General features: G+C 35.0%; 1 protein-coding gene across 1 annotated transcript in view; it reads left to right on the forward strand.

The window, feature by feature from the left end:
• Positions 1–10,632: 10,632 nt before the first annotated feature.
• Positions 10,633–26,803, forward strand: part of LOC101978322 (cytochrome P450 2C18) — a 32,506-nt gene continuing 16,335 nt past the window's right edge. Inside the window, exons 1-5 of the mRNA XM_005335308.3 lie at positions 10,633–10,842; positions 17,799–17,961; positions 18,128–18,277; positions 21,528–21,688; positions 23,550–23,726. Of these exons, the coding sequence (XP_005335365.2) occupies positions 10,675–10,842; positions 17,799–17,961; positions 18,128–18,277; positions 21,528–21,688; positions 23,550–23,726 (819 nt within the window). The 5' untranslated portion in view covers positions 10,633–10,674. The remainder of the gene's footprint in view (positions 10,843–17,798; positions 17,962–18,127; positions 18,278–21,527; positions 21,689–23,549; positions 23,727–26,803) is intronic.

A 26,803-nucleotide genomic window follows, 5' to 3' on the forward strand; every position in this document is an offset into this window, starting at 1 on the left:
TTAGTTCAGTTATCCCACTCCTCACATTACACCCAAAGCACTTGAAATCTGCATACTATAGTGACACAGCCACTTCAGTGTGTATAGATAGGAGCTCTATTTACAATAGCCAAGCTATGGAACCAACCTAGGTGTCTTTCAACAGATAACTGAATAAAGAAAATGTGGGATATATACACAATGATTTGAACAGCCATTAAAATAGAGTAAAATTTGCCAATAAATGGATGGAATTGGAAAATATCATGCTGAGTGAAATAAATCAGTACCAAAAAACCAAAGACCAAATATTTTCTCTGATACATGCATACTAATCCATAACAAGGAAGGGTAGAGAGAAGAAGAATAGAAGTTCATTGGATTAGACAAAGAGGAATAAAGGGAAAGGATGGGGATGTGTATAAAAAAGACAGTAGAATTAATCAGACATAACTTTTCTTTGCTTATAAATGAACATAAAACCAGTGTAACTCCATATTATGTACAACCACAAGAATGGGATTCTTAATTGGAATGGGATGTACTCCATATATGTATAATAAATCAAAATATACTCTACTGTCATGTGCATTTAAAAACAAATTTAAAAAAACTTTAATTTTTTCAAATATCATTTTATTGTTTTTTATTATTTTTTAAATTCTTTCCATTGTGCCAGATTTGTGTGTGTGTCTGTGAGGGTGTATATGTGCTTGTATGCATGTGAGTATTCTCACAGCCCAAATAGGTTGGATATATGTATATATTCACATAGTTTTGCTTTAACTTTAACTGTTTTCTTTGGTACCTGTTTATTATTTAGCATTGGTTTCACATAGGAGGGAAGTATTCATACATGGTTTTGAATTTGATCTTACCTTTGCTTGTTTGCTGTACCCTGGATTTTGTTCCTCTTATTTCTCCTTCATCACTCTCTTCTCCAAATAACAATCAAATTTTCCTATTCTCTTTTCATCTTTTTAATTGGTAAATCACTTTCCATTAATTTTTTATTTCTCTCTTTATATTCAACATTTGCAATCTATCTTCTGCCTCTCCTGTCTTCACTTTTTAAAACATTTCAAATTTTCTCTAATCTTTCTACTCTGTTTTCTTTTTCAGAAAAGAAACTATAATTTCATTAAATACAAAATTATACAGTTTATGGAATTTTTACCTCATTCATGTTGTGATGATTATTAATACAGCTGGCAATGTAGTAGACCCCTGCTGTCTAATAGTGATTTGAACATTTACCTTAAGATTGTATGACTGTTGATAACGATAGTGCTGTTCCTGGCTCACTGCTTCCTGGAAGTGGGGTTGGAAAGTGAGTGGGTCATTTCAGGTTCACAGACATCCTGCTCCCAAGCAATTCTCACAACTCAGCCCAGTAACAACAAATCTCACTTCATACATGTAGTAGCTGAACCTCAACCTCAAAATTACTTCAACACATAGAAATAAGGAGGAAAAACCTCAAGCCAACCACCAGGCCCCAAAGAGGATCAACCAGAGGGAGGCCTTAGGTCACATCCCTGGATCTACTCATATATGAAAAATACAGAGAAATCCCCAAATGAAAGAAATAACTCCACACAAAAGAACATAGTTATAAAACAGAAAGGGGAATCCATTTCAATTGTGCAAGTTGAAAGCCTCTGAAAACAATAAAACAAACAAATCTGCCCCCTCCCAAACTCATAACCCCCAAGCAAAGAATCCCATACAAGAATACAACATCTGGTAGTCCCTATGTACAGCTAGGATTAAGAAAAAATGAAGAATTTATCCAAAACATAGCTCAACATGCTGGATTCTCAGTCTGGATGAAAATTCATGACTTAGGCAAAATAAGTGTATCTCTGAATTTCATATAAAATTATTAAACTTCTGATATTACATCAAACAATAAGATAGTTTGTCTTTGAAAGTCAAGCCTCTTAAATATTTTAAAATGTTGACCTAACATCACAAGTGACTAAGCATAAACTAGGGAGTACAATATAAACATTTTGAAATACCAAAACACACATCATGACATAACTAAATGAAAGTACATAACATTTGCTATTTAGCACTCTATTCCCACCCCCAACCCCCAAATTCTGCGGAACAGTGGGCAGAGTTTCTTATTTTTTATTTGTCAAATAGGGAAACAGAGATTCTGTGAGCATGGGAGACTTTCATTCACACAGCTCACAGGGGTCCGAACTGATATTTGAATGAGCTCCAATGCCCATAATGGTGTGCTATGGCTTACATCAGAGCTGCCTCCAAAGTCACTCTAGAAAAGTAAAGTAAACACCACACTGACTCTGTTCCTAGACCAACAAGCTTCCTATCAAATCAATACCCATTATTTCACTCCAAGGATAACTGGGTCATAGATTCCACAAAAGAAAGAGGCACAGAAGAGCTTCTCCTGCTCCACCAGTACAGAGATAAAACTTACTCAGCAAAACTGAGGAAGAGACAATCTAAGAGATATGAAGGGAGAGGCTTGAGAAACTGTGGCTCTGCCAATCTCTCACTCTTCCAGTTGGGTCTGCTTCTGTTGCTGATTCGTATGTATTTAGATGTTATGGAATGAAAAATATCAGACCATAAACAATAATCCTGGAGACAGAAAAAGAGGCAGGTGTTTTAGAGGTAGATAGGAGGCAGACAGTATACTGAACAGACTCCCAGCATCCAAGAAACAATATGCAAGCTGGTATATGAGACTACTCTATTTGGAAGTTGTGAATTGCATGTCATTGGATAGCTGTAAATTACCAGATCACTAATGGTAATGCTGTACAAATAAATATGTGTCCTATAAAGATATTGTGGTATTTGTTTTAAATTGGAGAACATTGTTATTTACAATGTATTTAGTAAGGAAAATTGCTATCAAGATCCCAGATATATTATATTTAATGCTAATGTCTACAGGTATTCTCAAAATAAGCATGTAATTTCATACATATCACTTTTGATTTTCTTAATTGCCTTTAACTAAAGTGAAATTATTTCCATTTAAGAAATGATGAAGCTGGGCCTCAGAGATGCAATGACTTGGCCAAGGGCACACAGACTGTACGTGGTAGAGGTAAGACTGGGCACCATATGCCCTCGAGTCATATAGTTTCCTCAAAACAGAAATACGGTTCAAACAAGTTCAGTGTTTACCAAACTTGCCTTATTTTTGCAGTTCTGCCTAATTACACTGATCAATGACTTTCGTAATAGTTATTGGCAATAATTGCAAAATACATTGTTTAAAAAGGGGTCAGAATTGTTTGATTTTTTTTAACCTTTAGAATTTGCCTTCACTGTGAAGCTGAAGCAGTGATTTGCTATGTGACTCAGAACTGTGACCTGTAAACTAACAATCTCAGGTCCTAAACACTGAGAAATCCACACTTTTTAAAAAAGATTTAATAAAATAAACTTAACAACTTAAAATTTTAGCAGACAGCTGTGGTGGAGAGCTGTCATACACAGGTCACATTGGAGCTTGATGTTGTAAGAACCTGAGAGATCATAGCAAATATTGACACAATATCCTGGTTAACATCTACCATGTGGCCTGGGTACTCCTGAGAGAACACAGTTATAATAGGCACAGAGAAAATTGTACCCAAGGGATCAAGTAAGAGACCTGGAGCTGAGTGCAATTTACTATCCCTTTGTCTCCTGGCATTTGTGACTAGGTGAAAAAATGGTTAAGCTGAACAGAAAGGCATGCCTGCATTTGGGGACTATACCTTGGAAATCCATATCTATAGATTGTGGAGTGTGTGAGATCTGCCATGCCCTATCCACTCAATGCTGTTGGTTATGTTGCTCTGTGATAGAACTCTCAAAAGACCCATGAAAGTCAAATGCCCAACAAAGATTAGTATATGCTTGATCCTAGGAATGTGTTGATCTAAAATCTCCAAAGTATATACCACCTGAATAAGTTTCTGTGTTTAGATAAGAACTAGACTCCAGCCACAGAAACATCCCATTTATAACTCTGCTTTATCCCTGCCCTGGGAGAGCATCAATCTTGTCTCTCTGAACAAAAGTCCAATATATATAGTACATCCCATTCCATCCTACCTTGAACTGGTGTGCAGAGAAATTGAGGATCATTTCAACCAGTTTTGGTTCCAGGCTTCTTCAGTAAGTAGTTTGGTAAGAAAAAAGAGAGAGAGAGAGAGAGAGAGAGAGAGAGAGAGAGAGAGAGAGAGAGAGAGAGAGAGAGAGAGAGAAACAGTTTAAGAACCCCCAGACCTTGTTTTCTTTAAGGGATACACAGACAAAAAGAAATGAAAAAAAAGTACAGTCTGACAATAGGAAATGAATGTCCATACTTATCCAAAGTTTCAACCATCTCCAGTGGAGAGAATAGTTTCATTTTTCATTAAGAATTTTCAGTTGTTCTTGTTATATTTGCTAGTTGGTACATGTATATACATATGTCAATACATTTTTATTAGTGGGTTTTGTTTTGTTTTTGTTTCTCTTGCTACACTTTTTCATCTTTCTTTTCCCTATAATAACCAAAGTATCTAGCTATTCATATATCTATTTTTTCATTAATTTGTTTTTTTCTCACTGTTTATGGACTTCACTTGCTACTTCTGTTTGCTTTCTCCTTTTGGCCTCTTCAGTATGCAAAAACTTTCTTTTGCCTTTATCTATTTTCTTTTTATTTTTAATGAATTATGTTTTCTAGTATGACCTATACAACAATGGATCAATAAACAAAACAGAGAGGTCAGTTGGCTGGTGAAATTAAAGGACTGAAGAAATATTGAGAAATAAGACACAAAGATATGAAAAATAATTTCAAAACAGAGGGCCTGGTGGGTGTATCAGACCCAATGGGTAATAACTCTAACAAAGGAAAAAGCCCACCAATCCTTTATTTAAAGTGAAGCACATCAAAGAGATTTATTGTCAGGAAAGGTTTTACAAGGGAGACATAGTCAGCAGGAGCAGACTAATTGGGGCGTATCTACTTGTGTGATATCTTCATCTTGCTTCAGATACCTGGCACCTCATGGCTGTTCAGCATGCCTATATTTCTTTCACACTATGGCAGCAGGCATCTGAAGCAATAGAACTTATAAATCCCACACAAGACACAGAATCTTTGTCATTAAGAGTGGCCACCTGCAAATGAGCATGTCTTTTAACACTGTTGTATGAGAGAAACCCAAAAGGGCAATCTAGTTGTCCAAGGTGAAAAAGTTCAAAGCAATGATTCATTTGCCACTGCCAACAATGTTTTTAACATCCTTTACATTACTTAGTTTATATAATTTCTCTCCCCATTATATATGCTGTCATAGTTATGAATACTGTGTATTCCATAATTGACACCTGGAGTTTATTTTAATGCTATCTCTAGTTCACAGTTATTTGTTGTTGCTGTTATTAATAGCTGACTTCAATATGCCTGTTTGTGTGGTTATTAGTGCCATAGATGTTATACTAGGGACTGTTTTTCAAAATGCTTAATATTGTTTGTTGCTCTTGTTATTCTTCCATTTTCTTTTTTAAAAATTAAATTATTTATTTATTCTAATTTGTTATGTACAATGGCAGAATGTGATTCATTTCATATTACACATATAGAACACAATTTTTCAAGTCACTGATTGTACACAAAGCATTTTCACATCATTTGTGTCTTCATACATGTATTTAGGGTAATGATGTCTAACTCATTCCACCATCATTGCTACCCCTTTTCCCCTCCCTTCTCCTTCCTCCCCTTTGCCCTATCTAAAGTTCCTCCATTCCTTCCATGCTCCCTCCCTCATTGCCATTATTAGTCAGCATCCTCATATCAAAGAAAACATTCAGCCCTTGATTTTTGGGGATTGGCTTGCCTCACTTAGCATTATATTCTCCAACTCCCTCCATTTACCAGCAAATGCTATGATTTTATTTTCTTGTAATGCTGAGTAATGTTCCATTGTGTATATACACCAAAGTTTCCCTATCCATTCATCTACTGAAGGGCATCTGGGTTGGTTCCACAATTTAGCTTTTGTGAATTGAAGTTGCTATAAACATTGATATGGCTATATATCTGCAATATTCTGTTTTTAAGTCCTTTGGGTATTCTTCCATTTTTCTATGTGGTGCTGAAAATCTAGTATGAGACCACAAATTTCCATAGTAGGCACTGTGCTGCTGAGTTAAGCCCCCAAGCAACTAAGAGAATGCACTTTGTTGCACACACAACCTAACCCCACTCGAATTTCAGCAAAATTGTAACAAAAAGAATAAGGAAAAAATCCTATTCTTTTTGTTACAATCCTACCAGGTCCTGAGTAGAAATGGTTAGGACAAGCCTCAGGTCCTACTAATGGTCCCCTGCTCCTACAGCAACAGAAGAGAAAAATAACAAAAAGACCATGGATATCAAATCCACAGAGGGCCTCCAGTTATATTACTCCCATGCCCTTTTGGCTTTTAGAGAATACAGAGTTTTCAAGTCTAAAAAAGCAATAACAGATGGTGTATCCCAGATACTAAGCTGTACACAACACAATTGCCTGACCTACTAGAAAGACCCAGATCTTGTGAGATAAAGAAAGTGGCATCCTCATGTTCTAACAACAAAAACAACAAATATATATATATATATATATATATATATATATATATATATATATATATATATATATAATCTCCTGATATTCCAGAACACTTCATCAAAAGATGGCCCTAAAAAGTCCTAAAAAGGAAAAGAATTGTCAACTAAGGTTGATAAATCAGGCAGAACTATCCTTCAGAATTGAAGGAAATATTAAAAAAAAAAAAACTTTCAAAGTGAGCAGAAAGCAAAACAATTGATGAGTTCTAGGCCAGCACATCACAAAAGACTTAAAGCAAACAGAAGCCATTATATACAAACTTTAGAACGAATGAATGGTTGAATCTCATTTAAGAAAATAGCTAATCAAATGGTAAATATGATAAAATTAAACATTAGAAAATATCAAAATGACAGGAATTAATAAACATTTATGCATAATAACACTGAATATAAATGGTTTTAATTTTCCAAATTAAAAAAATGAACTAAAAAATAGATATATGTTGCTTGCAAGACACTCATAGTCAATCAGAGCCATAAGCTAAAATTGAAAGAATGGGAAAATATTTCATGCAAATGGAGTCCCACAACGAGTATGTATTTTCATATCGACAAAACAAGCATCCATTTAATTAATCAAAAGAGACAAAGAATGTCAATTTATACCTTAGGGAACAACCCCAAAAGAAGATAAAACAGTAGCAAAAGTTTATTCCTCAAATGTCTGTCATCCTAGTTATGCACAACCAAAGTACTTGACTTAAAAGACTCAGATAGACCCCAATACAATAATAGTGGTGATTTTAGCACATCTCTCCCACCAATAGATAAGGCATCCAGACATAAACTCATTAAGGATGCTTCAGACCTATAAATATTATAAATCAAATGGACTGAGCAGACATCTATCATATACATAATCCAGCTAAATTAACTTTTTCTCCAGCTGCTCATGTAACCTTCTCCAAAGGAGACAATATTTTTGGATACAAAGGAAGGACTGCCAACACAAGAAACCTATAAATTTCTTGAATCCCAGATGTAATGAATTGGAAATCAACAGCCAGATCATAATGGAATGAAGTTAGCAATCAACAGTAAGAAAAACTTTACAAATAGAAATACCTGGTGATTAAACAATACACTTTTGAATGATGAGTGGGAGATAGAAGAAGTCAGGATAAAAATATAAAACTCCTCTATTTAAACAATAATTAACATATAACATCATCTCTGAAACACTTTGATTTTTTAGACTTTTTAGCGGAAAGTCTATATCATTGTGTACATAAAAAATTAGAAAATTTCAAATGAATTATAAGAACTTAGAAAAATAGGAGGAATTCATTTCCAAAATAATCAGAAGAACAGAAATAATTTAGGTCAGAGCTAAAATTAATGTAATAAACAATAAAAATACAAAAAAATCAAGGTAATTAAGAGTGGTCTTTTGAATAGAGAAACAAGATAAAGAAAACCTAAGTGATCCTAGAGACACAGAGAGACCCAAATTAATAAAATTAGAGATGAAAATGGTGATGTATTCATAGACATTGCTGAAATCTGGAGGATCATTAGAGACTACTATGAAATCTTATATTCTGGTAAATTGAAACATCTAGAAGAAATGGACATTGTAGGCACAGATGACCTACCAAAATTGATCCAGGAATATCTAGAAATCAAAAAAAATTAATGAACTGAATAGACCCTTCTCAGAAAAAGATACACAATCAATCAACAAATACATTAAAAATTGCTCAACATCTCTAGCAATTAGAGAAATGCAAATCAAAACTACTCTAAGATTTCATCTCACTCCAGTCAGAATGGCAGCTATGAAGAATACAAACAACAATAAGTATTGGTGAGTATGTGGGGAAAAAGACACACTCATACATTGCTGGTGGGACTGCAAATTGGTGCAACCAATATGGAAAGCAGTATGGAGATTCCTTGGAAAACATGGAATGGAACCACTATGTGACCCAGCTATAGCACTCCTTGAGTATAAACCAAGAACTTAAAAACAGCATACTATATTAATGCAGCCATATCAATGTTTATAGCAGCACAATTCACATTAGCCAAAGGGTGGAGCCAACCTAGATATCCTTCAGTAGAATACTAGATAAAGAAACTGTGGTATATATACACAATGGAATATTACTCAGCATTAAAAGAGAAAAAAATCATGGCATTTTCAGGTAAATGGATGGAGTTGGAGAATATTATACTAAGTCAAGTAAGCCAAAAAAATAAAAAACCCCAAACAAATGCCAACTGTTTTCTCTGATATAAGGATGCTGATCCATAACGAGGATGGGGAGAAGCATGAGAGGAATGGAGGAACTTTAGATAGGGCAAAGGGGATGGAGGGAAAGGGAGGGTGCAAGGGCATAGAAAAGATGGTGGAATGAAATGGATATCATTACCCCAAGTACATGTAAGAAGACAGGAATGGTGTGACTCTACATTGTGTACAAACACAGACATGAAAAATGTGCTCTATATGTGCAATATGAATTGAAATGCATCCTGCTCCACATGTGTACTATGAATTGGAATGAATCCTGTTATCATAGATAACAAATTAGAATGAATAAATAAATAAAAGAAAAAAGTAATTTAAAAATCAAAAGTTATATATGTGAGAAATTACATGTTAATTTTGACAATACTTGTATATATGAATACTAAATATTATGTAACAGGGTCTTCACAGCAATTTTCCTTATTAAATATATTGTGAATAACACTGCTCTCCAATTTAAAACAAATGCAATATATTTATTGGTACAGCATTACCATTAGTGATCTAGTAGTTTACATCAATCCAATGACATGCAATTCACAACTTCCAAATACTGTCTCATATACCAGCTTGCATATTGTTTCTTGTGGGCTGAGAGTCTGTTCGGTATACTATTTGCCTCCTATCTACCTCTAAAACATCTGCCTCTTTTTCTGTCTCCAGTATTATTGTTTATGGTCTGATACTTTTCATTCCATTACATCTAAATACATACTAACCAGCGAGAGAAGCAGTCCCATCTGGAAGAGGTGAGAGATTGGCAGAGCCATCGTTTCTCAAGCCTCTCCCTTCATAGTTTTGAGATTGTCTCTTCCTCAGTTTTGCCAAGTAAGTTTTACCTCTGTACTGATGGAGCAGGAGAAGCTCTTCTGTGCCTCTTTCTTTTGTGGAATCTATGACCCAGTTAACCTTGGAGTAAATAATGGGTATTGATTTGATGGGAAGCTTGTTAGTCTAGGAACAGAGTCAGTGTGGTGTTTGCTTTACTCTTCTAAGGTGGCTTTGGAGGCAACTCTAATGTAAGCCGTAGCACACCCATTATGGGCATTGGAGCTCATTCAAATTCCAGTTCGGACCCCTGTGAGCTGTGTGAATGAAGGTCTCCCATGCTCACAGAATCTCTGTTTCCCCATTTGCCTAATAAAAAATAAGAATCTCTGTCCTCTGCTCCTCAAGATTGGGAGGGTATTGAGATGCTACATAGCAAATGGTATATACTTTTATTTAGTTATGTCATGATGTACGTTTGGTATTTCAAAATGTTTAAATTGTACTACCCAGTTTATACTTAGTCACTTGCGATGTTAGGTCAACATTTAAAAATATTTAAGAGGTTTGATTTTCAAAGACAAACCATCTTGTTGTTTGATGAATATCACAAGTTCAATAATTTTATATAAAATTTAGAGATACACTGATTTCCCCCAAGTCATGAATTTCCAAGCAGTCATTAGTCTGAGAATCCAGCATGTTTTGGATAAAATCCTAGCTGCACGTGGTTACCACCAAAGGTTGAGTGCTTGTGTGTTTGTTTTTTTTTTAAAATGCCTATTCCTGGGAACTCAGAGTGGCTGAATTAGATTTTCATGGTTAGAGGTTTGGAAAGACACAAGTAAATAATAGTTTGTTTTAATCCTTATCAAGTGACCTATGTACACTCAGAATGATTGCAACTTTTCTAGTTGATTGGCTCAGCAGTTTTTAAGTAAGACACATTCTGATTAACAGGGACCACTATAAAAGTTTTACATTGATTGCAAGTTCACTGCTGTCTCAGTAAAAGAAGGTTTCAATGGATCCAGTTGTGGCCTTGGTGATCAGTCTCTCCTGCATTCTTCTCCTTTCACTATGGAGACAGAGATCTGGGAGAGGGAGACTCCCACCAGGACCCATGCCTCTCCCAATTCTTGGGAATATCCTGCAGATAGATGCTAAAAACATCAGCAAATCCTTAACTAAAGTAAGTATGTTGATGTTTATCCAGTGGGTTGTGAATTGTAAATAAATTAATCCTCCATTTTCAATTAAATATATGCACTGGCAAATTATTAAAAGAGTTTATTGCACCACAAATATTCTCTGTGGATTTTGATGTTTCCATTGCTTTTTATAGTTTTTCATTGTTAGAGGTAATGTAAAGAATGTATCTGGGACCAAAAAAAATCACATTTAATATTTTGATGGAAATATTAAAATGGGAAAATTGTAGTACCCCTTTCCTTCATTGTTTCATAATCAATTACTCTGATTGATTTTCTATTTTCTGTACAATCTAATTTGTTCATGATGATTTTGAGTGAATTTTTATTTCCTTATCTTTACAGTTCTGACTAGTTTCTTTTTAATATCTCTATTTCTTTACTGAAATTCTCTTTCAACTCTGAGTTTTCTCTAATTTATTCCTCAGGGCTTCCTTTAATTTATTGAACATCTTAATAATCATTTATCTATTAATTTCACCTACTTTTATATCAGTGGGATTCCTTGCTGAGGTATTGTGATTTAAGGGGGAAGATTTTTTTTTTGTCTATTTCATTAAGTTTTCAGAGGTATTGGCTTTTTCTTCAATTGAGATGGATTCTTCTTTCTATATTCTATCTATGTCCTTTTGTGTATAGTTATATTTTTTTTGTTGTTGTTGTTTTGGGACTTCTCTCTGTTTTTGATACATGAGTAGGTTCAGGGTTGTGACCTGAGGTCTCCCTCTGGTTGTCCTCTTTGAGGCCTACTTGTTGATTTGGGTCTTTTTTTCTCCTCATTTCTATTTATTGAAGTAATATTGAGGCTAAGGTTTGATTAGAACATGTGTGGGGTGAAATTCGTTGTTACTGGGCTGAGTTGCAATTATTGTTTGGGAGCAAAATGTCTACTAGGTGAACCTGAAGTGACCCACTTACTTTGCAAATCTCCTTAGAGGAAGCACTGAGCAAGAAATAGCACTATTGTTATTAACAGATGTACAGCCTTAGGGCAAATGTTCAGTTTCTATTTTGACATCTGTAACACTTATTGCCACCTCCAGTTCATTAAAAAAGTGACCTGGTGCATGGCTTGTAGGTATTTTTTATTTATCAAAATTAAGTTTCTCTGAAGAAGAAAACTACCTCATGTTAAGAAATACCTATGAGATAGACTGTCAGTAAGATAGTGAAGTACAATATTCTTCATTTCCTTTTGCTCAAGAACAACAATAAGAGAAATAACTAGAAATGAAAAAAGTTCCAGAAGACTTAGGAGTCCATCACAGCAATGCCATGGTATAAAAGCTCAAAAATAACTTCTCCAATGCTAGGAAGAACACTGCCATTTTATCAACAGTTTTCTGTGCTCCAGCATGTTAAAAGAGATCTATCCACTGTGATCAAGGAGGATTCATCCCTGACATCCAAGGATGATTCAACATGCATGAATTAATAAATGTGATACATCATTTCAACAGAATCAAGGGCAAATAGCACATGCCTATTTCAATAGGTGCAAAAAGCCTTTTACATATTCCATATTCTTTGATGATAATACTTTAAAAAACACATGGTACAGAAGGAATTTTTTACATAACACTAATGGCCATGTGTGACTAGCCAATATCTAGAACCATGCTCCATAGTGAAAGTTGAAAGGTATTCCTCCAAAATTAGGGAAAAGACAGGAATGCCCACATTTACTCAGCAGAGAACTGAAATCCAACCAGAAAAAATAAACAAGAAAGAGAAAAAATAAGCAAGAAATCACAAAGAAAGAAGCAAATTAGTCTCTGTTGTGGAATACTCCAAACTTTATCTGAAAACAACTAGAACAATAAATGAATTCTAAATAAGCAGGATACACAAATATTATACAAAATTCAGCAGCATTTTTAACAACAAAATGATAAAAGTTCAAAGAAGTATTTCATTTACAATACCATGAGAAAGAATAAAATATTTAGTAATAAATTTAAACAAGGTAAAAAATAAAAAATATATAAAATATCAATGAAAGAATTTGTAGAAGACAGAAATCCATGAAAAAAATAATCCTTGTTCACATGTTAGATGAATTATTATTGTAATTACTTGAGGTGATATACAGATTCAATGCAATCCCTATGAAAAATTCAATAGTATATTTCACAAAAATTTATCAAGTCTTAAAATTTGCATACAACCTCAAAAGATTCTGAATAACAAATGGTATCTTATGTAAGAAATCTGGGCTTCAATATATGTACATAGTTACAGTAAACAAAACATGGCAGTGTAGGCATAAAGAAGATGCATACACCCATGGATTCCATGAAGAATCTAGGAAATACACCTATTAATTATTCACAAAAGGGCCAGGAATACACATGAGGGAAGAATAGTCTCTTTGCTGAATGACATTTGGAAAACTACATACACATGCAAAAAACAAACTAGACTCATTTCTAACATATACACAAAAATCAATTCAAAATAGATTTAAGACAAATGGAAGACCTGAAACTATAAAATCACTAGAAGAAAACATGGAAAAGATGTTCCATAATCTTGATCTACCAATGCTTTGTTTACAGTCCCTTTTTAATTTACACATAAGAATCATGCATATTTATGAGCCACCATTTCATGTTTTGATATCTGTGTATCTTGTGTAATGTTCAAATTTACATAAAAGTACCTATTGCCTGAAATATTTATCATTTATTAGTGATAAAAATACTTGAAGTTCTCTCTTCTAACTGTTTCAAAATGAGCAGCACATTATCTATCATCACCCTATTGCACAACAAAGTCCCAGGACTTATTTTTCCAATCTAAATCTGAGTACCCATGCATAAAATTTGCCCCATCCCTCCCTCTTGGGGCTAAACCCCACAGTATCTGGCATTCTTGTTTTTATCTTTTTTTAAAGTGTTATTTTAATATGGTTTTATTTTACCTTATTTTATTTTTTTTATTTTACACCAAAATCACATGCAAAAATATAAATACAAAAGTAAAACTAAATCATTCTGAAAACATTTCTGCATACCAAATGAAGCAATCTACAAAAAGAAAAGACCCTATAGAAGGGAGAATAGAGTATCCAAATTTATAAGAAACTAAAAAATCAAAATCAAAACAAAATTAAACTAAAAAAAACTTCATAAATAACCTTATTAAAAATGGGCAAGATGGAAAACAAGTTAAACCGGAGGCCACATACTAAATGAAATAGGCCAGATCCAGAGAGTGAAGGATCAAATGTTTTCTCTGATATGCAAAAGCTAAACAAAAATAATGGGCAAAAATTAAAAGGGTAGATTCCACAAAAATAGAAATTAGTGGAATAGAAAACCGGAATTGAAGGGAGAGAGAAGGGATGGCAAAAATGAAGAACTGTGCAATGAATTTGACAAAATTCACATATGAATATACTACAATGAATCTAGTTTTGTGTGTATTCACAAGGCTCTAATTTGAAAAAAGCACTAAAAATGATAGAAGAAATATTAGTAGAGTAGAGGAAAGGTTTAAGGGTTAAGGACAAGGGAGGAAAAGGAGAAACAATATTGTATTCCATGCTTGCAGAATTATATCAAAATGAGCACTAGTACTTAAATTTTATAAAGGAGCCACAGTAATGTTTATAACTAAAATCTACTAATAGAAAATGGACAAAGAATATGAATATATATTTTTCCAAAAAGCATTCAGATTGCCAATGGGATATGAAAAGATGTTCACATCACTTGTCATCAGGAAAATGCAATTCAAAACCACAATGTTATAGTTTAGAAGTGAAGCATTCCCTACAAGCTCACTTGTGAGACCATGCAAGGTTTGGTTTAATTTTATTTTGCTACATAAGGATTTCCAGTTTTTCCCAGCACCATTTGTTGAAGAGGCTATCTTTTCTCCAATGTGTATTTTGGGTTCGTTTGTCTAGTATGAGATAACTGTATTTATATGGGTTTGTCTCTGTGTCTTCTGTTGTGCACCCTTGGTCTACATGTCTGTCTTGGCTCCAATAACATGCTGTTTTTGTTACTATGGCTCTGTAGTATAGTTTAATGTCTGGTATTGTGATGTGTTCTGCTTCACCTTTCTTGCTAAAGATTGCTTTGGCTATTCTGAGACTCTTATTTTTCCAAATGAATTTCATGATTGATTTTTCTACTTTATGTGGTACACTGGGATTTTAATTGGTACTGCATTAATCTGTATAGCACTTTTGGTAGTATAGCAATTTGGCAACATTAATTCTGCGTATTCAAGAGCATGAGAGATCTTTCTGTTTTCTAAGGTTTTCTTTGATTTCTTTCTTAGTGTTCTGTAGTTTTCCTTGTAGAGATCTTTCAGCTCTTTTCTTAAATTGATTCCCAGTATTTTCTTATTTTTTGAGGCTAGTGTGAATGGGATGGTTTTTCTAATTTCTCTTTCAGAGGCTTTATCAGTGATATATAGAAATACACTATATTTATGGGTATTGATTTTATATCCTACTACGTTGCCAAATTCATTTATTAAATCTACAAGTTTTCTGGTGGAATCTTTTGGATTCTCTAAGTATAGAATCATGTCATTGGCAAATAGTAGTCACTTGAGTTCTTCTTTTCCTATTTGAATCCCTTTAATTTCTTTTGTCTAATTGCTCTTGCTAGAGTTTCAAGGAGTAAAAACAATATGAATAGATATTTTTCCAAAAATCATGCAAATTTTTCAAGAGGATATGAAAAGATGACCACATCATCAGGAAAATGCAATTCAAAACCACAATGTTATGGTTTTGATGTGAAACATCCCCCACAAGCTTTGTGTGAGAAAATGTAAGAAGGTTTGGAAAAGAAATAATTGGGTTATAGCCTTAAACTAATCAGTTAATTACTCCCTGGTGGGAATAATTGAGTGGTAGCTGAAGGCTGGTGGGGTGTGGCTGGAGGAAGTGGTACATTGGGGGCATGAATATAAGGTATATATTTGTATTTGGCAAGTGGTGATTCTCTCTCTCTCTCTCTCTCTCTCTCTCTCTCTCTCTCTCTCTCTCTCTCTCTCTCTCTCTCTGTCCTGATTACCATGTGAGCTGTTTCCCTCAGTGACACACTTCCACCATGCTGCTCTGCTTCACCTTAGGCCCTAAGGAATGTGTGGGCCTTTTATGAACTAAGACCTCTGAAATTGTGAGCTCTCAAATAAACTTTTTCTCCTCTATAGTTTTTATGGTTGGGTCCTTTTAGCCATATCAGTGAACAAGGTGAATAAAATATATTGGGAGATATCACCTCACACCTCAGCATTTGATCTACATGTTCAGAATGATTCAGACTATTATTCAGTTTATTCTCATTATATTTATCAGATAAATCTTCAAATATTGATCAATACATAGCAAGGGTTAGCAAAGATGTAGAAAAAGAGGAAAATCTTGTGCAGCAGTGGTGGGAATGCGAATTGATACAGCCATTACAGAAATGATTGTGTTTTCAGCTTCCTCAAAATATTGAAAAATAGAGCTACCATTTGATCCAATAGCCCACTTCTTAATATATATGCAAAGAGATGAAATCAGTATGTTAAAAGGCATTCACACTCCATATTTATTACAGCATTATCTGCAATAGTTAAGAAATGACACCAACCTAAGCATCCACTTGTGGCTGAACGCATGAATCAAATGTATTTTATATATAAAATAGAATCTTATTAAGTCTTATAAAAGGATTGCCTGTTAATTATCCCAACATGAAATGAGCCTAGAGGCCTTTATGATGAGGGAAGGAGCCACACAGAAAGCCCTTCACTATATGATCTCATTTATATGTGGAATCTTACAAAACAAAGCAAAAAGCCTCAAACTATAGTGATAGAGACTAGAATGGTGGTTAATTGGGGGCTGGGAGGTGAGAAAAAAGATGAGATGTTGGTCCAAGGGTATAATATTCAGTTATAAGGTGAATAAGCATTGGGGACCTAAGACACAGCATACTAACTGCAGTAAATAATAATGCATGTTACACCTGAAATTAACTGACATGTTTTCACCCCACACACATGAAAATGTTAACACAGAGGTGAGACATATATATGATGCATACATTATAGATATAATCAATTTGCAGTGTCTACATAAATCTAAATATCATTTTACACTCTAAATGTATACACTTTTTAATTTTCAATGTAACCTCAATAAAGCCATTAATGGGGGAAAAAAACACCTATGGGTTGAGAACTAGCCTAAGACAGTGAAGGAAAGAAAGAATTAACCATTCAGGGTCCACTGGGTGTTAACAGAATCCTTGTGGGTTTTGCACAAAGCTTAAGTCTGTACCCCATGAATAGCTGCCAGGTGAGAGAAATTGTTCTTCCATGAGATGCTGCATGGCCTGGTGCTGCCTCCCTGGTATTCACTCTCTTGCTGTGTTAGTGATAGCTGTGATTTCAACCTATGAGTCTTAAGATCATCTGGAGTCACTTTTAAAAATATAGACTTCCAGTTCTCATCATGAGCTTACTCAATCAAAATCTCAATGCCACAAGCCCTGCTAATCAGCTGGGTGTTAGTGCAAAGATGGGTAAGCACTGGGGACTGATAAATTGGTATACTTCAGAAGTTGAAAAATAAAATGTTAAGATTTGGTTCTTCTGTTTATTATACATGGCACACCACAAATAAATTTGTAACTCTCTTACTGCATTTCCTTTGCATGTAAAACAGAATAAATAAGTCCTCTAGATGCATTAATGTGAGGATTCGCTATGGTGGCACATCGTAGACCATCAATAAGTGACAGCTATGATTTCCATCACATTTAGGAACACAATTCAAAAATATTTGAAGATTCATCTGACACAATAAAATATAACAGATAATACTGAGAGTAAACCAAATAACAGTCTGAATCATTCTGAACATGAAGATCAAATGCTGATCTTCTCCAGCTAATATCTGCACTTTCTTTCTCCTTTCCAGTTGTCAAAAGCCTATGGCCCTGTGTTCACTGTGTATTTGGGTATGAGGCCCACTGTGGTGTTGCATGGCTATGAAGCTGTGAAGGAAGCCCTGATTGATCATGGGGAAGTATTTTCTGGAAGAGGCAGTTTCCCTGTGGTTGAGAGAGTTACTGAAGGACTTGGTAAGTGTGCATGCATGTGAGGTGGCTGAGCAATGGTCATGGGGAGGAGGAAAATATAGAAGAGAAAGCCAGGTTGAGCTTGACCATTTCTGTGGGTGCCACTTATCTATCTTCTTCCTCTACCTTGCCTGGGGTATCCTCCTAGATTCTGCTCTCTTTCATTTAGGAATCCTTTTAACTTCTGGAAACAGATGGAAAGTGATGAGGCGCTTCTCAGTCATGACTCTGAGGAATTTTGGGATGGGGAAGAGGAGCATTGAAGACCGAGTTCAAGAGGAAGCCCGCTGCCTTGTGGAGGAGTTGAGGAAAACCAAGTGTGAGTGATTCGTTATATCAGTCTCTTTTGCTTTCTGACTTCACTCATGGTTTCTTCCAAGGCCAGTATCTAGTAATTATACTAATCTCTGGTTTTACATTTATTGGCATATCTCCTGGAGAGTTGTAAGGAAAATAATAATGGGACACAGAGACAAGATATAGAGGCAGGAAAAAATGGCTGTTTGTCCAAGCAACCATGTTTATTTATACCAATAGGTTACATTAGGTCATTAGTACCACAACTACGTTATTGTTTAGTGTATCAGTAAGGTTGCTTATACTGCAGTTACATTCTACAGTTATAATATGTAATGTCAGAAGATTTGTGAAACTCTCAAGAAAATCCATTTTCTGAAGTTACTGTTAGGCAGGCCAATCCAGGAGTACCTTATCTTGGTGAAACATTGTCGTTTTCTAGCAAGCAGATTCCTTTATTCTCAGAAGCTATGTGCCAAAGATCAAGGTTGAGGCTGATAAGACTCTAGCACAGAGCCCTTTCAAGTAGGGCATTGCTATAGCAGCTAGACATCGCATATGTATACAGTTATTTTACTAGTTCCTAGGAGAAACTGCAGGGCATTCTAAGGGTGGGAAACAGAGTGCCTGTTACCCTCTGGGTGTTTGCTCACCAGGGAAATGCTTCTGTGTACATTTCCACAGCCAGTATCCCTACAGAAAGTCTCAATAATTATGATTACACTAAATACTTACCTCTCCTGTCTTTTTTACTGACCCAAAGTGTTTTTCACAGTGTCTCTGATTTTCAGCTTGGATTCAGATTGTTCTGTTTTTAAATTTGTCTTTCAAATTAACAAAGAAAAAAAAAGAAAGAAAAAGAAAAAGAAAAAGGAAGAAAGAAAGAAAGACTGACCAAAAATCAGACTTTACCAGTGAATAACATACAAAAGAAATTCCCAGTTTTCCCTAATTACCCTACAACTCTATAACTGAAAGAAACCTTTGTTCTGAAAGCTTTGAACCCTGGAACATTTACAGAGCCTAATGGAGGAGTAGATAACCTGAACGCTTTGCCCTTACCCAATGCTCTATGCTTTCTTTGCATTATTATTTTTTTGTTTATTTCAAATTATTCTATTGTATTTATTATAATCAGTCCATATTAATGAAAGCCACTATGGTATTCCCACATATGTGTGAACATATACTGTTTAAATTCCATCCTCTCTGTCACTCTGCCCTACTCACCACCAGCACACACTCTTTCCCATCTCCAGTGATCACTCTTCTACTTTCAGGGTCATATTTATTTTAGCTTTCACACATGAGAGAGACCAGAAATACTTGACTTTCTGTTTCTGACCTCTTACTTAACATAAAGTCCCCCAGTTCTCTCTTCTTTGCTGTAAATGACAAGATTTGTTTCTTCTTTATGACTGAATACAGATACATCGTGTATGTAACGGAGCATCTTTAGTCACTATTCTGTTGATAAGCACTTAATTTAATATGATATCTAAATTATTATGAATAGTGTTATAGTTATCCTGAACGTGCAGCAATGTATGTTGTGTCTTGATTTCATTTCTTTCATCTATGTACCAGAAGCAGGAAAAAAAGTAGGAGGAAACTCCATACTGTGTTTTTATAATGGTTATCCTAATGTACATTCCCACCAACAGGTATAATGTGTTCTTTTTCTGCACACCTCTCCAATGTTTGTTATTGGTTGTTGTGGTGGTAGTGGTGGTAATTTGTGTTTCTTATTTTCATTTTCATGTTTTGATGATTGCCATTCTAACCAGGGTAAAATGATATCTCTTGGTAGTTTTGATTTGCATTTGCCTGGTGGCTTAATATTATTGATCATTTTAAAAATGTATTTAGTATTCAGTTGTATTTCTTCTATTGAAAGTGCCTACTAAGATTATTTATCCATTTTTCTTTAAATATTCTTTTTAGTTGTTGATAGACCTTTATTTTATTTATTTATATGTGGTGCTAATAGTTGAGCCCAGGGCCTCATGCATGCCAGGCAAGGGTGCTACTGCTGAGCCCCAGCCCCAGCCCCAGCCCTATTTGCCCATTTTTAATTGTATTACTTGGGGTTTATTTGTTTGTTTTCTTATGTATTGTCAATTTTAATCCTTTGTGAGATGAATAATTGACAAATACTATCTCCTATTCTGTAGGATGTCTTCTCAGTCTATTGACTGTTGTGTAGGAACTTTTCATTTTGATGTATTCTACTTGCCTATTTTTGCTTTTAGGATCATATACAAAATAATCATAACTTGTATCCATGTTGAGGTGTTTCCACTATGTTATGTTTTCTTCCAGTTTGTGTAGGGTTTCAGGTCTTACAGTAGAGTCTCTGAGCCATTTTGAGTTGAATTTTGTACAGGTGAGTGAGAAGGATCAAGTGGCAATCTTGTGCATGCTACATTTATTGGAAAGGCTTTCCTTTGTCCAGTATAAGTTTTGGCAACTTTGTGGAAAATCAGTTGATTGTAGATACCTGTTTTCCCTCCTATGGATCTCCATTCTTTCATTGTTCTATTTGCCTGTTTTTCCTTCTCTGTCTCTCAAATTAAGAAAGAAACACATTCCACTTAACTTCTGTGTTACCTTGAATTTACTTTAATATATAAGAATTTCTCACTTTTATTTTCATTGTATATATATATTTGCCTTTTTTCCTTGTAAAACTTATATATTTTCTGCTTGTATTCATTTGTTCCACAAATATACAAAATTGTACATAATTACTCTCTGTTTAGTCTTTACCTTTGCTGGTTTTACACATAAATCTTTCAATGGTGTATACACACACACACACATACACACACACACACACACACACACACACACACACACACCACATATGTGAATGTCCCTAATCCTTTTCCTTTCTACATAATTCCTAATTATCTACAGGTTTAATGGCAAATATGATTCTGCACTGAAATTGAATTAACGGAGGTTTTTAAAGTGATCTTCTAAAATGTTTTCCAAAATACATGCTTCTTTGGATTAGAATAGCTTAAAAACACAGTAGATTTGAATGGAGCATTAGGAAAATCATTATCAAATTGTCTAGAAGGTAAAATTCAATTCAAAATTATAGCAAAATGGGTAATGATTTTTAGCATGCTGAATCTATTCATGTCAAGGGAATTTCTAGATAGATATTGCTTAGAGTTTCTACAATTACCTTTCCCTGTTATCTCTAAGAGAAATATACTTTAATGTATTTTTAATGTGAATTTTCAATGTTTCCACTTCTTTAGCCTCACCCTGTGATCCCACTTTTTTCCTGAGCTGTGCTCCCTGCAATGTGATCTTCTCCATTATCTTCCATAATCGTTTTGATTATAAAGATCAGCATTTTCTAAACTTACTGCGGAAATTAAATGAAAATGTGGCTATTCTGAGCTCCCCATGGATCCAGGTGAGAAAAATCCTACCCCTTCTTCTTGAGAAAACATTTATGTTCTTACTTTGGCAAGTCAAAACTTCTAGTGGTCCAAGTAGTAAAGTGAGTCTAAACACCACAGTCTAACCCAGTGTTTGGTGTCATATAGTGAGCATCAGGAAAATATGACTGAGTCCTTCACTTTATGCACAGAAAAATGAATATCCACATGTAGAGATGACATGCAAATCTATTGGCTTCAGGCCAGTGCTTTTCCTAATACCCCATAAAGCCTAATATTTGTAAAGTACTTTGGTGACTACATTGAGGAAGGTCATGGCACTCAGTGGACACCCAGACCTCTATAAAAAATTTATCATTCACAAGGTCTGCACTCCAATCACCACTTGGAAATGTCATCACATTCCTTGGCACAAATACAGTTATTTGATTCTTGACAAAGGATACAAAACATATGTTGGAGAAAAGATAGCCTTTTTAACAAATAGTGCTGGGGAAACTGGAAATCCATATGTGACAGAATTAAATTGAACCCCTATCTCTCACCCAGCAAAAATCTCAACTCAAAGTGGATCAAGGACCTAGATATTAAACCAGACCCCTGTACCTGCTAGAAAAAAAAAAGTAGGCCCAGCTCTATCATGTTGGCTTATGAAATAAGCATAATGTCTTCAGCAAAACTCCTAAAGCATAATATATAAAATCTATAATCAATAAATGGGATAGTATCAAACTAAAAACTTCTTCACAGCAAAGGAAACAATCAAGAATGTGGAGGAAGTCCCCACAGAATGGGAGAAAATCTTTGCTACCTGCACATCAGAGCATTAATGCCAGGATATACAAAGAACTCAAAAAAAACACCAAATTATCAAAAAAACCCAATAAATAAGTGGGCAAAGGAACTAAAGAGACACGATTCCAAGGAAGAATTAATGAATGTTCAACAAATATATGAAAGCATGTTCAACATCTCTAGCAATTATGAAATGCAAATTAAAACTACACTGATATTTCATCTTACTTCAGTCAGAATGGTAACAGGGTTAAGTTAATGAAATGATGGCATTTCCATGTGTATAGCCCTCAACAAACATTTTTACCTGATGCTTAGCTGGCAGGTTCTGTATTCTTCATTAAAGTTAATTGTGAGATCTTCGGAATTCTACTAAGTACTCTCGTGCGTGGTTACTTCATCCATAGCATGCCCAGCTGCGTTTCACAGTATTTTCAAAGCCTTCTGCGTTCTCTGGTATTTACTCCATTTCTGAGGCTGCTTTATATAAGGAAAAGCAGCGAGCGGCATTGTGCTCTCTTTTTCATTTTTTAGGATTTCTTATTCTTTTTTTAGTTATATATAACAAAAAGATTCCTTTTGATGTAATTATAGAATGATGGAAAAATGTGTCCTAATTCAGTCCCCACTACTTCCCCTGAGCCTCCCCTTGTTGGCTTCTCTCTACTGAGCATAATTCATAATCTCCAAGGATTGTACTCTTTCCCTGATTACCGAAACTCCCTGAAACTCAATTCTCATCTACAAAGCATCAATCATGGTAATTCACATCAAGCTATATTTCCAGATTGTACAGAAAGATTAGACTGAAAGTGGAGAGAATTTATATAAACTTATTTTTATATCTAAAGATGATGGATGAATATAGAAAAGGTTATCATTTCTGATCCCCTGGTCATAGTTGTGCCCCTTAAATCTTTCTTTAAGCTTGGGTATTAGTATGTATGTACAGTGAAAACTTCTCCCTTAAGGTGGAAACCAATTTTTTTTAATTGTTAAAGTTATAGTTTCTAAGATGGACTAGTCATAATATTCATCTTTTTCTTACCTGTTTCTAATAAAAAATTTTTTATTTTGTAGGTCTGCAACACTTTTCCTGTTCTCATTGATTATTTCCCAGGGAGCCATAAAACATTCCTTAAGAATGCTGCTGACACAAAACAGTATTTTTTGGAGAAAATAAAAGAACACCAAGAATCTCTAGATATCAACAATCCTCGGGACTTCATTGACTATTTCCTGATTAAAATGGAAGAGGTAAAATGTGAACAACGGCTCAGTTATCTGATTGCTTCTACATTTTGTGGTTCATTGATTAATGTATGGTTACTGGGGCTAGTTCAGTGGTCAGGCAAGACATTCTTGACAATCACTTTAAGCATATCTTGTTTTTATAGATATGCATCATAGAAGAATTAAAAATGAATTTTAAATAGCTAGAATACATGAATCCTGTTCTATAGATACTAATAATCTACCTGATGAAAGACAAAATCCACACCTCAGGTGAAGAGAAAATGATTATAGACAAGCTAAAAAATATAAAATTGGCATCACAAAATGTGAATTGAAATAATTGTTCCTTTCTCAGTTTGGGGGAGAATGGAAAACTGTACAATGACCAGCCTGTGTAATGGCCCCTTAGTGATCCAGATCAAGTGACTAAAACATACAAAGGTGGTTTTTGTGGGACAGGATCCCTGTTGCCCATTCTAAGGTCAACTAGATGCAGCAGGGAATGTAATCCAGTATCCTCACAGCTACCTGCAGTGGGTACTGCTCTATGGGGAAGAGTAGCTGGTTCATGAGACACTGAGGTTTATAAGAAATTTTCTTAATCAAATATTTCCCTTGATAACATAGTTTTCAGCTCGGTTCCAGAGTTTCAAAACAGTTGCTTTAGAAAGTTCATACTAAGTCAGTAGTTGTTTCTCTGGAAGGACTGATACCTTGATCGTCCTATTCTACCATCTTTGAGTCATTACTTCTGTATGGTCATGTTTTTTAAAGGTTTTTATTTACACATTAGAATTATCTATAAGGGTAGGATGTATTGTGATATAGTCATACATGGACATGGCACAAATTTATCAGTTTCTTTCCCATATACTTCCCATTTCCTTTCTTTTCTCCCTCCCTCATTCCCTTTACCTACTGTCTTTGTCTTTTTTCCATTTTGACAATGTCCTTTACGTTTCCTTTTCTCTCTAGCTACCACATATGAGAGAAAACATGTGACCCTTGACTTTTTGAGTCTGGTTTATCACACTTAGCATTATGTTCTCCAGTTCCATCTGTTTCTTTGAGAATGACATTTTATTCTCTAAGATTGAGTGGAACTTCATTGTGTATACATATCACATTATCTTTATCCATCCATCTGTTGATGGATACATAGATGCATTTTCAAACATTTCTTTTTGTTTCTTTTTTCCATTTATTTTTATTGCTGGATTACAGTTGTAAATTGTGATAGGATTTGTTATTACATATTTATACATGCACCCAATATAACAATGTCATTCAGCCAAAATCACTTTTCAGTATTTCCCCTTTCTGTTACCTCCTCACTTCCCCTGAACCCTTTCTTCTACTCTACTAATTTTCCATTGATTTTCATAAGGTTTTCCCCAACTGTTTTTCTTTATTTAATTCCTTAGGATAATTATTGAGGAGAGGTATAGCGGGGTCATATTGTGGTTCCAGTCCTAGTATTTGAGGAACCTTCATAAAGATTTCCATAGTGGCTGTGCTAATTTACAATCCCAGCAACAGTTTAAAAGTATTTTTTCCCATCTGTGTCATCTGTGGCATTTATTATTTTTTGTGTTCTTGAGGATTGCCATTCTAATTGGGGTGAGGTTAAATATCAGTGTCTGAAAATTTGAATTTTCTTAATTGCTAAAATGCTATTTTTTCGTATACTTGACCATTTGTATTTCTTCGTTTGAGAAGTGTGTCTTTAGTTCATTTGTGCACTTATTAGTTAGGGTTACTTGTGTATTTTGGTGTTAAGTTTTCTGAGTTATTTATGTATTATGGATTTTTTAAAGAGAGAGAGAAGAAAGAGAGAGAGAGAATTTTTTAATATTTATTTTTCAGTTTTTGGTGGACACAACATCTTTATTTTATTTTATTTTTTATGTGGTGCTGAGGATCGAACCCAGTGCCCCGAGCATGCCAGGCGAGCGCATTACTGCTTGAGCCACATCCCGAGCCCCTATATTATGGATATTAATCCTCTGCAGGAAGAGTAGCTTGCAATTTTTTTCTCCCATTCTGTACGTTGTCTTCACATTCTTATTTATATCCTTTCTTGTGTTTAAGAAAAATAAAAAGAAAGCACAGAGACAAGATGCAGAGGCAGGAAAAGAAGTGGATGCTTGTCCAAGTGGCCACGTTTATGGTACTAATGACCTAATACACATTAGGTAGCATAACTTCACCCCTCTGGCCTTGCAGATTGCAATCTACATGGATTTTCTCTTGGTTTGTCTCTGCTCAACTCCTATGGATTTCTTTGGCGGATATTTAATGTTATTAATACTTCTTAAACTCAGGGCTTTCCGCTGTAGATTCAGCTTCCTGCTCACATCATGCATTGCCCTTTCAGGGGCTCTCTGCACAGAAATCTGACCCTGCTCCAATTTGCTTGGTCTCCCAGATCATCCTTTGAAATCTTGGAGGAATCCTTCATGACCCTCTAATTCCAGCATCTTGCATTAATGCAATACTAGAATTACATGTTTGACACCAAGATTTGTCACCGTCTGGATCAACAACCAAGCCTCCAGAGACCATGGCTATGAAGGTCTCCCTATCTGCATCATCCTGCACATTGAAATATCTTCCTAGCTCCTTGTACAAGTAGGGTATTCCCAAGGTTTCTTCTCAAAGGAATTTTTACGTTGACACCTTAAGACTGAGATGGGTGTGGTCTTCCCAATTCCTGAGAGGCTCAAGCCATCTTTCCTATTGTCCTTTTTAAAACTACTTAGCGTCCATTTACTGGCTATAATCTTTTTAACAACCACAAATTCTGTAGCCCCAGTTTTACGTGAACTTTTCTGCTAACCTACAATTTTTCAAGTCTTTCTCCTTTTATTTCTTCTTCTGATTATCACAGTACACTTGACTGAAAGTCACTAGCAATATCCATGACCCAGTCTTAATTCTGTGCAGCCTTAAAATTTCTTCTGCCTGATAACTACTTTAGCACTATTACATTCATCCTCACAGAAAGGCTAAGGACCTGGGCAAAATGTAGATAATTTCTTTTCTGGAACATAACATGAACATGAAAGCAGTTCAGGACCTGGCTATCAGTAAGCAGA

Source organism: Ictidomys tridecemlineatus, chromosome 1 (assembly GCF_052094955.1).
Source record: "Ictidomys tridecemlineatus isolate mIctTri1 chromosome 1, mIctTri1.hap1, whole genome shotgun sequence".
Lineage (NCBI taxonomy): Eukaryota > Metazoa > Chordata > Mammalia > Rodentia > Sciuridae > Ictidomys > Ictidomys tridecemlineatus.